A 14,815-nucleotide genomic window follows, 5' to 3' on the forward strand; every position below is an offset into this window, starting at 1 on the left:
TTTTGACATTTATTTGGTTTCAAATTTGCCGCTCTTGAAATGCACCTGCTGTTGATGGAGTGCACCACGGGGGGGACGCTAGCGTCCCACCTAGCCCATAGAGGTTAAAGGGATAGTTCCCTCATTTCATATTTTGTAATAACTGCTGCTTTAAAGGGATAGTTCACTCACATTTCAATTTAGCGTTTTCTTACCTTTGAAATGGTCGTCTCTGCAGTAGTCGGCACTAGAAGCACAAGCATTTCGCTCCACTCGCATTAACATCTGATAACCATGTGTATGTGACCAATAAAATGTGATTCGATTTAGTCTATGTGCCTGGACATGACTTCTGAGGTAAGAAATCGATAAGCAGTTTATGTATTTGGAGTGAACTACCCCTTTAAAGAGCCCTGGTACAGGGCCCAAAATGTCTCAGACTGTGGTTCAGGTCTTTGAACCATTAGCACCTCACTATCAATTACACGGACCGTTCCTCAATAGACTGTTCAGATTGAGCAGAGCACTGTTTGGTACGGGGGCTACAGGATTCTTGCTTAAGGATGGTTGAAAACAACTACATAGAAACGAAGACTTCGTTTGACGTAAAAAAAATTCAAAAAATAGAAAGTGGTCTCTATGGGGCTGGCTGTCGTAAAAGGATGGGTTTTGTTTCCACACACTCACCACTTCCATCTTGTCCTCCTCCTTCTCCTTCTTCTCCTTTTCCTTCTTCTTAGCTTTGGCTGTGATGGAGAGAACAGCAGTAGACACCTTTCATGGAGAAAGAGGGAGTGAGAGACTAAATGAAGGGAGTATTGCAAAGAAAGGTAAAACAATACTTTAGGCACTGAGGCCAATCAGAATACTTCTTAGAATGCATGAACCACAAAATAGCCAGTTTTTTTTATTACGATATTATATTGTACCTCGGTTCTAAAATGAAACAAAATTTGTGCCCTAGACTGAGCAGCTAAAATAACTTGGTCTCAGACTGCGAACATGGCAATGAAATTAAAATGATGAGAAAGATTTAAAAAAAGGGACACTAATAACAAAACCCTCCAAGAAATTGATCTCGGCTGAGGAAACTTCATTCAGAATGACAACCGTGAGTAGCAGCAAATATGACTTCAATCGATCAAAACAATGTGACATCCTTTCGCTGTTGGGGGACTCTCACCTTCTCCTTCTCTTTCTCCTTGGGCACCTCCAGGGCCGGAGGGTAGGCGAAGGTGGAGGGCTTACAGTTGGAGCGGTATTGTACCTTGGGCATCTGGATGGGGGGGAGAGTGTGGTCAAACACCAGAAAAAAGCAATGATTGTAAAGTCTGACCCATCACCTATTGAAAAGGGATGTTCCGTTTGACTTATTCATAGACTGGTTTGACAACAAGAAACGCTGAAAACACCACCTTCCATTGGCCACATTGATACTAATACCACTCAGAATTTAAACAAAAATGAAAAAGCTATTGGTGAGCATAGTAGTTACGGCGCATGGTATGTACGTATGTATACGAGCGCATTGAGCGTTGTATCTGAAATGCGTTTTCATGGAAAGTCAGCTGTAAATAATACAAATTATTTATTTCACAGGAACAAAATAGTATAACTCCTACTCTCTTGTAGTCAACTGATAATGCCCACAGGAAATTAATGTCTTAACATTTCCCGTCAAATTCTTAAACAGAACCATATAGGGAGCCACCACTGACCAGAGAGGCTTTCAGTTAGTTTAATGTTATGTCATAACTCACTTCTGTTCTCTGCAGGGTGGTAAGTATGAGAGGGAAGGGGAACATAAAGTGCTTCTCTGGCTGTCAAAGCAGTGGGTGACTTCACCTGCGATAAAAGGCTGGCATGGAATGGCATGGCTGCAGTAGGTTGGCGCAATATGAGTGCTGGTAAACAACGTCTTTTCCTCTAGGCGCAAAAAAAGCCACTGTGCACAACTGCTGATCTGGGCAAATGCTAAGGCTGGCACAGGTGGAGGCAGGAGGGATCATTGTCTACAGTGCCTTCAGAAAGTATTCAGACCCTTGACTTATTCCACATTGTTGTTTTACAGCCTGAATTCAAAATTAAATAGATTGTTTTAACTCATCTACACACAATACCCCATAATGACAAAGTGAAAACATTAGACATTTCTGCAAATTTATTGAAAATGGAATACAGAAATATCTCATTTTCAGTACATAAGTATTCACACCCCTGAGTGAATAATTTGTAGAAGGACCTTTGGCACCGATTACAGCTGTGAGTCTTTCTGGGTAAGTCTCTAAGAGCTTTCCACACTGGGACTGTGCAACATTCTCCCATTATTATTTTTAAAATTCTTCAAGCTCTGTTGAATTGGTTGTTGACCATTGCTAGACAACCATTTTCAGGTCTTGCCATAGGTCTCCAAGTAGATTTAAGTCAAAACTAACTCCTACACTTAAAAACATTCATTGTTTTCCATTATTGTCCATAGCATGATGCAGCCACCACTATGCTTGAAAATATGGAGAGTGGTACTCAGTAAAGTGTTGTACTGGATTTGCCACACTTTGTATTCAGCACAGAAAATGATTTGCTTTGGCAATTTTTTTGTAGTATTACTTTTGTGCCTTATTGCAAACAGGATGCATGTTTTGGAATATGTGTATTATTTAAAGGCTTCTTTTTCATTCTGTCAGTATTGTGGACTAACTACAATGTTGTTGATTCATCCTCAGATTTCTCCCATCACAGCCAATTAAACTCTGTAACTGAGTTAGGAAGACCTGTATCTTTGTAGTGATTTGATACACCATCCAAAGTGTTATTAATAACTTACCCATCTACCAATTTGATGCCCTTCTTTGCGAGGCATTGGGAAACCTCCCTGGTCTTTGTGGTTGAATCTGTGTTTGAAATTCACTGCTCGACTGAGGGAATTTACAGATAACTGTATGTGTGGGTTAAAGAGATTAGGTACCGTAAATTCCGGACTATAAGCCGCAACTTTTTTCCCAGGCTTTGAACCTCGCAGCTTAAATAATGACGCGGCTAATATATGGATTTTTCCCACTTTCAATTTTTTGTTTCCAAAAAAAAAACATTCTGTGACGTGCTCAGTTTTTTGGCGGCATTGAAATTGCCGAACGGGTTAAGGTCAAACAACTTTTTTGTTTACTGTTTAGATTAAATCGAGCGCTCTCAAACTTCATCATTCTGATCACGGTAGTCATTTTGTCACCCTCATCATGGCAAAGACAGGAGAAATGCATATGATGCAACTTTCAAGTTGAAGGCGATTGATCTGGCTGTTGGAAAAGGAAATAGAGCTGCTGCACGGGAGCTTGGTCTTAATGAGTCAATGATAAGACGTTGGAAACAGCAGCGTGAGGAATTGACTCAGTGCAAAAAGACAACTTAAGCTTACTGCTAATTATTTTTTTTTTGTTACAAGCCGTGTTTCGTTAAAGCCTATTTATTTTTGTTACAAGCCGTGTTTCGTTAAAGCCTGTGTAAAGTTCATTTGTTTCAATGTACCGGTAGGCACCTGCGGCTTATAGACATGTGCGGCTTATTTATGTTCAAAATAATATATATTTTTTAAATTCAGTGGGTGCGGCTTATATTCAGGTGCGCTTAATAGTCCGGACATTACGGTAGTCATTCAAAAATCATGTTTAACACCATGCAACTTACTATGTGACTTAAGCACATTTTTACTCCTGAATTTATTTAGGCTTCCCATAACAAAGTGGTTGAATACTCATTGACTCAGGACATTTCAGCTTTTCATTTTTAATTCATTTATAAACATTTCGAAGTTACAGTTAAGTTACAGGAGAACTCTTATCTGGCTATATGTTCCCTGCTGAACGGGGCTTACAATAGATTTTATTATAATTGTACAGGGTCACCTGACAATGTCTGTCAGGAGGAATGGGCCAAAATTCACTCAACATATTATGGGAAGCTTGTGGAAGGCTACCCGAAACGTTTGACCCAAGTTAACCTCTCTAGGGCAGGTGGCACCAAATCGTCCCACCTACGTAACAGCCAGTGTAATCCTGTGGCGCGTTATTCAAAAACCTCAAAAATGCAAAAACTTCAATTTTTCAAACATATGACTATTTTACACCATTTTAAAGACAAGACTCTCGTTAATCTAACCACACTGTCTGATTTCAAAAAGGCTTTACAACGAAAGCAAAACATTAGATTATGTCAGCAGAGTACCCAGCCAGAAATAATCATACACCCATTTTTCAAGCTAGCATATAATGTCACATAAACCCAAACCACAGCTAAATGCAGCACTAACCTTTGATGATCTTCATCAGATGACAACCCTAGGACATTATGTTATACAATACATGCATGTTTTGTTCAATCAAGTTCATATTTATATCAAAAACCAGCTTTTTACATTAGCATGTGACTAGCATGTGACTAGCATTCCCACCGAACACTGCCGGTGAATTTACTAAATTACTCACGATAAACGTTCACAAAAAGCATAACAATTATTTTAAGAATTATAGATACAGAACTCCTTTATGCACTCGATATGTCCGATTTTAAAATAGCTTTTCGGTGAAAGCACATTTTGCAATATTCTCAGTAGATAGCCCGGCATCACAGGGCTAGCTATTTAGACACCCAGCAAGTTTAGCACTCACCAAAGTCAGATTTACTATAAGAAAAATCTTATTACCTTTGCTGTCTTCGTCAGAATGCACTCCCAGGACTTCTACTTCAATAACAAATGTTGGTTTGGTTCAAAATAATCCATTGTTATATCCAAATAGCGGCGGTTTGTTCGTGCGTTCAAGACACTATCCGAAAGGGTAAATAAGGGTGACGAGCATGGCGCAATTCGTGACAAAAAAATTGTAAATATTCCATTACCGTACTTCGAAGCATGTCAACCGCTGTTTAAAATCAATTTTTATGCCATTTTTCTCATAAAAAAAGCGATAATATTCCGACCGGGAATCTGCGTTTAGGTAAACAGACGAAAGAAAATAAAGCATGGGGTTGACTCGGGCACGCGCCTAAGCCCATAGTACTCTGATCGGCCACTTGCCAAAAGCGATAATGTGTTTCAGCCAGAGGCTGCCTCGATATCGTTCAGCTTTTTCCCGGGCTCTGAGAGCCTATGGGAGCCGTAGGAAGTGTCACGTTATAGCAAAGATCCTCAGTCTTCAATAAAAAGAGCCAAGATGAAACACAACTTGTCAGACAGGCCACTTCCTGCATGGAATCTTCTCAGGTTTTGGCCTGCCATTTGAGTTCTGTTATACTCACAGACACCATTCAAACAGTTTTAGAAACTTTAGGGTGTTTTCTATCCAAAGCCAATAATTATATGCATATTCTAGTTACTGGGCAGGAGTAGTAACCAGATTAAATCGGGTACGTTTTTTTATCCGGCCGTGTCAATACTGCCCCCTAGCCCTAACAGGTTAAACAATTTAAAGGCAATGCTACCAAATACTAATTGAGTGTACTGTATGTAAACTTATGCTGCAGTAGTTTGTGTCGGGGGGCTAGGGTCAGTCTGTTATATCTGGAGTATTTCTCCTGTCTTATCCGGTGTCCTATGTGAATTTAAGTATGCTCTCTGTAATTCTCTCTTTCTTTCTCTCTTTCTCTCTCTCTCCCTCTCTCTCTCTCTCTCACTCGGAGGACCTGAGCCCTAGGACCATGCCTCAGGACTGACTACCTGGCATGATGACTCCTTGCTGTCCCCAGTCCACCTGGCTGTGCTGCTGCTCCAGTTTCAACTGTTCTGCCTGCGGCTATAGAACCCTGACCTGTTCACCAGATGTGCTACCTGTCCCAGACCTGCTGTTTTCAACTCTCTAGAGACAGCAGGAGCGGTAGAGATACTCTCAATGATCGGCTATGAAAAGCCAAATGACATTTACTCTTGAGGTGCTGACTTGTTGCACCCTCGACAACTACTGTGATTATTATTATTTGACCATGCTGGTCATTTATGAACATTTGAACATCTTGGCCATGTTCTGTTATAATCTCCACCCGGCACAGCCAGAAGAGGACTGGCCACCCCTCATAGCCTGGTTCCTCTCTAGGTTTCTTCCTAGGTTTTGGCCTTCCTAGGGAGTTTTTCCTAGCCACCGTGCTTCTACACCGGCATTACTTGCTGTTTGGGGTTTTAGGCTGGGTTTCTGTACAGCACTTTGAGATATCAGCTGATGTAAGAAGGGCTATATAAATACATTTGATTTTGATTTAAACTTCTGACCCACTGGGAATGTGATGAAAGAAACAAAAGCTGAAATAAATCACTCTGACATTTCACATTCTTAAAATAAAGGGGTGACCCTCACTGACCTAAGACAGGGAATTTTTACTAGAATTATATGTCAGGAATTGTGAAAAACTGTATGATGTGAAAAAATGTGAAAAAATGTATTTGGCTAAGGTATATGTAAACTTCCGACTTCAATTGTACATGTGTATACTTCAGATGCACCCCACCCACACACGTTGTTTACCTTGAGGTCCTTGTTGAGCCCAATGATGGCGGTGGGGGTGAAGGCCAGGGAGAGGAAATGGGAAAGGGGGAACCAGAACCAGAACTGGGTGAATACCAGCAGGCCCACCACTGATGGCATGTGGGTGTGGCCCGTCCTCGACTGCAGCGAGATGGTGACGTTACGGCCACCTACACGCACGCACACGCACGCACGCACACGCACACACACACACACACACACACACACACACACACACACACACACACACACACACACACACACACACACACACACACACACACACACACACACACACACACACACACACACACACACACACACACACACACACACACACACACACAGGAAGGAGAGGGTGTTTTGACATAGTCGTGATAATCTTTGTGCTTTGGCAACAATAATCTTCCACTTCAGTCAACCATAAATCTGAGAAATAGAGAGACAAAAAGACAGAGTTAGGCGCAAAAGGGGGATAGAATGAAACTAATCTCGTTCTCAGACACTTCCGCCCAAATGCGCTAAGTGTCTGGTGGACCAAAGCGTCAAACTTGGTCTTCGTCAGCCAATACAGAAAGACAGGGAGAAACTCCCGGTGCATAGACATTGGTTTAATCTACCAACCAATCATCTCCTATAACATCTTCCCCCTAATCCTCCCCCGTACGCGTCTTGTACACCTTGGTTATGGAGCCACACCTCACAGTAGTGTGATTTGCAAAAATGGACAAATACAGAATTCTATAAATGACTCCTACTAATGCCAACTTTGAATAGTTGATGTCCCAGGCTTACAATGCATTCGGAAAGTATGGGGCAAAGGCCAGCCCGGGGAACAAACCAGGAACACATCGACAACAGCCACTCTCGAAGCAGCGTTACCCATGTAGAGGAAGGGAAACAACTACTCCAAGTCTCAGAGCAAGTGACGTTTGAAACGCTATTAGCGCGCACCCGGCTAACTAGCTAGCCATTTCACATCGGTTACACCAGCCTAATCTTGGGAGTTGACAGGCTTGAAGATATAAACAGCGCAATGCATTGTGAAGGGCTGCTAGCAAACGCAAAAAAGTGCTGTTTGAATGAACGCTTACGAGCCTGCTGCTGCCTACCACCGCTCAGTCATACTGCTATATCAAATCATAGACTTAATTATAACATAATAACACACAGAAATACGAGCCTTAGGTCATTAATATGGTCGAATCCGGAAACTATCATCTCGAAAACAAAACGTTTTTCCTGTCAGTGCAATACGGAACCGTTCCGTATTTTATCTAACGGGTGGCATCCCTAAGTCTAAATATTCCTGTTACATTGAACAACCTTCAATGTTATGTCATAATTACGTAAAATTCTGGCATATTAGTTCGCAACGAGCCAGGCGGCCCAAACTGTTGCATATACCCTGACTGCGTGCAATGAACACAAAATGACAATTTCACCTGGTTAATATTGCCTGCTAACCTGGATTTCTTTTAGCTAAATATGCAGGTTTAAAAATATATACATCTGTGTATTGATTTTAAGAAAGGCATTGATGTTTATGGTTAGGTACAGTCGTGCAACGATTGTGCTTTTTTCGCAAATGAGCTTTTGTTAAATCATCCCCGTTTGGCGAAGTCGGCTGTCTTTGTTAGGAAGAAATAGTCTTCACATTTCGCAACGAGCCAGGCGGCCCAAACTGCTGCATATACCCTGACTCTGTTTGCAAGAGAAGTGACACATTTTCCTTAGTTAAAAGAAATTCATGTTAGCAGGAAATATTAACTAAATATGCAGGTTTAAAAATATATACTTGTGTATTGATTTTAACCTGTTGGGTCTAGGGGGCAGCATTTGCACGTCTGGATAAAAAAAATGTACCCGATTTAATCTGGTTACTAATCCTACCCAGTAACTACAATATGCATATACTTATTATATATGGATAGAAAACACTCTAAAGTTTCCAAAACTGTTTGAATGGTGTCTGTGAGTATAACAGAACTCATTTGGCAGGCAAAACCCTGAGACATTTTCTGACAGGAAGTGGATACCTGATGTGTTGTATTGACTTTAAACCTATCCCATTGAAAAACACAGGGGTTTAGGAATATTTTGGCACTTCCTATTGCTTCCACTAGATGTCACCAGCCTTTACAAAGTGTTTTGAGTCTTCTGGAGGGAGATCTGACCGAACAAGAGCCATGGAACGTTGATGTCCCATTAGACACCTGGCGCGCTAGTTCATGTTGGGTACCCTCGTTCCAATACGTTATAAAAGAGTATGCATTCGTCCACCTTGAATATTATTCATGTTCTGGTTAAAAAAGGCCCTAATGATTTATGCTATACAACGTTTGACATGTTTGAACGAACGGAAATATATTTTTTCCCCTCGTTCATGACGAGAAGTCCGGCTGGCTTACATCATGTGCTAACGAGACGGAGATTTTTGGACATAAATGATGAGCTTTTTTGAACAAAACTACATTCGTTATGGACCTGTGATACCTGGAAGTGACATCTGATGAAGAGAATCAAAGGTAATGGATTATTTACATAGTATTTTCGATTTTAGATCTCCCCAACATGACGTCTAGTCTGTATCGCAACGCGTATTTTTCTGGGCGCAGTGCTCAGATTATTGCAAAGTGTGATTTCCCAGTAAGGTTATTTTTAAATCTGGCAAGTTGATTGCGTTCAAAAGATGTAAATCTATAATTCTTTAAATGACAATATAATATTTTACCAATGTTTTCTAATTTTAATTATTTAATTTGTGACGCTGACTTGACTGCCGGTTATTGGAGGGAAACGATTTCCTCAACATCAATGCCATAGTAAAACGCTGTTTTTTGATATAAATATGAACTTGATAGAACTAAAAATGCATGCATTGTCTAACATAATGTCCTAGGAGTGTCATCTGATGGAGATTGTAAAAGGTTAGTGCATCATTTTAGCTGGTTTTATGGTTTTGGTGACCCTGTCTTTGACTTGACAAAACATTACACACAACTCTTGTAAATGTACTGTCCTAACATACTCTAAATTTATGCTTTCGCCGTAAAACCTTTTTGAAATCGTAAAACGTGGTTAGATTAAGGAGATGTTTATCTTTCAAATGGTGTAACATAGTTGTATTTTTGAAAAATTTGAATTTTGACATTTATTTGGATTCAAATTTGCCGCTCTTGAAATGCACCTGCTGTTGATGGAGTGCACCACGGGTGGCACGCTAGCGTCCCACCTAGCCCCAAGAGGTTAAGAAAGGCATTGATGTTTATGGTTGGAGCAACATGTACCTAAGCGATTATATGCAACGCAGGACAGGCTAGATAAACTAGTAATATCAATCATGTGCAGTTAACTAGAGATTATGATTGATTGATTGTTTTTTCTAAGATAAGTTTAATGCTAGCTAGCTTACCTTGGCTTCCTACTGCATTCGCGTAACAGGCAGGCTCCTCGTGGAGTGCAATGTAAAGCAGGTGGTTAGAGCGTTGGACTAGTTAACCATAAGGTTACAAGACTGAATCCCCGAGCTGACAAGGTAAAAATCTGTTGTTCTGCCCCTGAACAAGGCAGTTAACCCACCGTTTCTAGGCCGTCATTGTAAATAAGAATGTGTTCTTAACTAACTTGCCTAGTTAAATAAAGGTCTAAAAAAATGTAAGTAAAAATAAATTTTTTCAAAAGCCCAAAAATACCGATTTCCGATTGTTATGAAAACTTGAAATCGGCCATTCCGATTAATCGGTTGACCTCTAATTTCCAGATGAAGCATGCAGAAAAATATAGGAATGTCTTCTGAGCAGAGGGCAAGTGCATTGAAAGAGTTGCTTTCTCAGTTGGAAAAGCAGCAAGGACTTTTCACAAAACTGCATTCAGCAAACAGAATTGCGAGAGCAAGCTATGTTCTGTCCCACAAAATTGCTAAACATAGCAAGCCATTCGCTGAAGGTGAAATCATTAAAGAATGTTTCATTGATTCTGCAGCAAGACTTTGCCCCCACAAGAAAGAGCTGTTTGAAAATGTTTCCCTGTCAAGACTAACAGTGACACGGCGCAACAAGTGGTCAGCAATATAATCGTCCATAATCGGCATCCAAAAATGCTGATTACCGATTGTTATGAAACTTGAAATCAGCCCTAAATAATCGGCCATGCCGATTAATCGGTCGAACTCTAGTCTGTTCCCTATCAGATGACCAGCGGGAGAAGTATACATCGCTGCTGCGTGCTTTGAACGGTGAGTTTTCTCGTCGTTTTGAGGATTTCAAAGTGTTGGAAAATGACATGCTGTTGGTTTCCTCTCCTTTCACCTTCAATGTTGATAACGCTCCCACTGACCTGCAACTTGAGCTTATCGATCTTCAGTCTGATGCAGTGATTGGAGAACTATTCAAAACAATGTCACAGACGAGGTTCAATGCATCTCTCAATGAAAAAAACTTTACAAAGATTAGGAGTAATGCTCAGAAGATTTTTGTACTGTTTGGGTCAACCTATGTACGTGAACAGACATTTTCACTGATGAAATACACTGCTCAAAAAAATTAAGGGAACACTAAAATAACACATCCTAGATCTGAATGAATGAAATAATCTTATTAAATACTTTTGTCTTTACATTGTTGAATGTGCTGACAACAAAATCACACAAAAATAATCAATGGAAATCCAATTTATCAACCCATGGAGGTCTGGATTTGGAGTCACACTCAAAATTAAAGTGGAAAACCACACTACAGATGATCCAACTTTGATGTAATGTCCTTAAAACAAGTCAAAATGAGGCTCAGTAGTGTGTGTGGCCTCCACGTGCCTGTATGACCTCCCTACAACGCCTGGGCATGCTCCCGATGAGGTGGCGGATGGTCTCCGAGGGATCTCCTCCCAGACCTGGACTAAAGTATCCGCCAACTCCTGGACAGTCTGTGGTGCAACGTGGCGTTGGTGGATGGAGCGAGACATGATGTCCCAGATGTGCTCAATTGGATTCAGGTCTGGGGAACGGGCGGGCCAGTCCATAGCATCAATGCCTTCCTCTTGCAGGAACTGCTGACACACTCCAGCCACATGAGGTCTAGCATTGACTTGCATTAGGAGGAACCCAGGGCCAACCGCACCAGCATATGGTCTCACAAGGGGTCTGAGTATCTCATCTCGGTACCTAATGGCAGTCAGGCTACCTCTGGCGAGCACATGGAGGGCTGTGCGGCCCCCCAAAGAAATGCCACCCCACACCATGACTGACCCACCGCCAAACCGGTCATGCTGGAGGATGTTGCAGGCAGCAGAACGTTCTCCACGGCGTCTCCAGACTCTGTCACGTCTGTCACATGTGCTCAGTGTGAACCTGCTTTCATCTGTGAAGAGCACAGGGCGCCAGTGGCGAATTTGCCAATCTTGGTGTTCTCTGGCAAATGCCAAACGTCCTGCACGGTGTTGGGCTGTAAGCACAACCCCCACCTGTGGACGTCGGGCCCTCATACCACCCTCATGGAGTCTGTTTCTGACCGTTTGAGCAGACACATGCACATTTGTGGCCTGCTGGAGGTCATTTTGCAGGGCTCTGGCAGTGCTCCTCCTGCTCCTCCTTGCACAAAGGCGGAGGTAGCGGTCCTGCTGCTGGGTTGTTGCCCTCCTACGGCCTCCTCTACGTCTCCTGATGTACTGGCCTGTCTCCTGGTAGCGCCTCCATGCTCTGGACACTACGCTGACAGACACAGCAAACCTTCTTGCCACAGCTCGCATTGATGTGCCATCCTGGATGAGCTGCACTACCTGAGCCACTTGTGTGGGTTGTAGACTCCGTCTCATGCTACCATTAGAGTGAAAGCACCGCCAGCATTCAAAAGTGACCAAAACATCAGCCTGGAAGCATCAGAACTGAGAAGTGGTCTGTGGTCACCACCTGCAGAACCACTCCTTTATTGGGGGTGTCTTGCTAATTGCCTATAATTTCCACCTGTTGTCTATTCCATTTGCACAACAGCATGTGAAATGTATTGTCAATCAGTGTTGCTTCCTAAGTGGACAGTTTGATTTCACAGAAGTGTGATTGACTTGGAGTTACATTGTGTTGTTTAAGTGTTCCCTTTATTTTTTTGAGCAGTGTATAACAAGTCAAGGCACAGATTATCTCTTACGGACTGTCACCAATCCTGCGCATAGCGACGTCAGAAACTATACCGGACTTCACTGCTCTAGTCAATGCCCATCAGAGACTTCACTCCTCACACTGATTGAGTAGTTTAAATGTAATATTGAGCTCCTTCTTTGTGTTTTGTGCATACCCGTTAACAAGAGTTCTGTTCGTGGTGCTGAATGCACAGTGTACTTTGCGGGTAGTTCATTGCATGTTTAATAATGAAAATACCTACCAAAAGGAGAACATGGATGTGGTTTATTTCTGTGCATGTTAAAAAGTAGCATATCTGGACGTGATTTACAGTAGATATCTGTCAACACAGTATGTATAATCCTGTAATATGATTCTGGGCTGATGGCAAAAATATATTCTAATGTGGCCCTCCATGGAAAATAAAATAATTGTCCAGTCCTGATCTCCCCCCCCCCCCCCCCCCCCCACACACACATTTTTAGAAAAGTTAGCAAATTTAATTATCACATTTACATAAATATATGGGATTGGAAATGATGCCGACAATTACATTGATGGAATCTACAATCGGCACTATTTCTGGGTGGATGCCCACGTTGCTCATATGGGTCCGGTAAATTTCTCAAATGTCCGTGAAATAAAAGTGCTTTCGGTCAAATGTCCGTAAACCCTGGTGTGCGCGCAAGGGTACAGTGAGCGCTTTTGTGTGTGCGTGCAAGCACACAGTCTACATTTGTGTTTGTGTGTGGGGTCCCAGAGAGCTGCACATCAAACACTTGACACACACACACTCACAGATGTGTATACGCATACCCCAAACACAGGCTGGAGCAGAAAGGCATATGTCACACTGCTAACATTGGACCTTGTGTATTACCTCGATAGAGACCAGCAGGTCCCTCTATGTGTTAAATGCTGTCTAAATACATATCAGGTGCGGGTGTATACAACCTGGTGTATACACAACCAAGCCTCGTTTCATTTTGAAGAATACTTAGTCAAATTTAACACCGGCAACAAGTGTAAATCAGAATTATGCTGTGCATGTGCACTTTGTGTGTGTGTGTGTGTGTGTGTGACTCATTATAGTAAAGGAGCCTATATTGGGCTCGTACTGCAGTAGGATTAGTCTTTTGCAATATTTGTGTTCCCATAATGCTTTTAGCCGATCCGTGCCACTACAGCAACAGACAAGATCAAACCGGGAGCCCCCATTCTCCTGCCAAGATAAAGAACTCCCGAGTCCCCTTTGTTTTCTGTCGCATTAGACCGCCCAGACAAGATCTTAATACGCGATCGTTAGCCAGATAGCACACTGAAGCTATCGCCTCTTCCTCTCGCTCTACTACCCTTAACTGTCAGGTCACTGCTCCCAGATACTTATCCATGTGTTGAGGCAGGCAGAAAGGCTATGTGATGAGTACTGTAAAGGCAGCTTCCACCTAAAGAACGATCACTTCACTTCTAGTGTACCACTTTGACTTCAGATGTGGAGTATTAGTCTTAAGTTATGAGTGGGGTTGGATAATCATATGAAATGTGACAGGCGGAAACCATTAGGGTTCCATTTCATTACCGAGGGTTTAGCCTTCGAAAGCAGCTCTCGCAAGAAACCGCACACCCAACCGTTCCCTCCGTCTCGCCAGACATTCCCTCATTCATTACGTAGAATTATACTCCTTTTAATCTCGGCCCTAAATGTGAAGCTTTTCAGTGTCTGTTCATGTATTCAGTTCCCAAAGCTCCTCCAAAACGTTTTTGGAAAATAATGTAAAAGATGCTCTTATCCAGGGCAACTTTCTAAAGAAATCCCTCTGCTCTGTACTGCCGAAGGACCTTACGCCACCACTAAAAAAATGGTAGTTGATCTAGCTAGTAATCACATAACACCTATGGATTCTGGGAAAAGAAGTCCCCTCCCCAAGGAAAATTACAATTCGATTCCCATATAGATTGACAAAAACAGAGCATACCCCTCCTTCCAGAGGCGTCTTAAGTTTTAAAGAGACTTGTGTGACACGTGGTCCCGTGTGGCTCAGTTGGTAGATCATGGTGTTTGCAATGCCAGGGTTGTGGGTTCGATTCCCACGGGGGGCCAGTATGGAAAATTATATATATATATTTTTTTAAATGTATGAAATGTATGCATTCACTACTGTAAGTCGCTCTGGATAAGAGCGTCTGCTAAATGACTAAAATGTAATGTAAACGTGAC

General features: G+C 42.0%; 1 protein-coding gene across 1 annotated transcript in view; it reads right to left on the minus strand.

The window, feature by feature from the left end:
- The window catches only part of LOC106613492 (26S proteasome non-ATPase regulatory subunit 1), a 114,252-nt gene that overhangs the window by 14,853 nt on the left and 84,584 nt on the right, over positions 1–14,815 (minus strand). Inside the window, exons 20-22 of the mRNA XM_014215780.3 lie at positions 6,486–6,655; positions 1,163–1,255; positions 667–753 (exon numbers count right to left, since the gene is read on the minus strand). Of these exons, the coding sequence (XP_014071255.3) occupies positions 667–753; positions 1,163–1,255; positions 6,486–6,655 (350 nt within the window). The remainder of the gene's footprint in view (positions 1–666; positions 754–1,162; positions 1,256–6,485; positions 6,656–14,815) is intronic.

This window comes from Salmo salar, chromosome 10 (assembly GCF_965601325.2).
Source record: "Salmo salar chromosome 10, fSalSal1, whole genome shotgun sequence".
NCBI classification, from domain to species: Eukaryota; Metazoa; Chordata; class Actinopteri; order Salmoniformes; family Salmonidae; genus Salmo; species Salmo salar.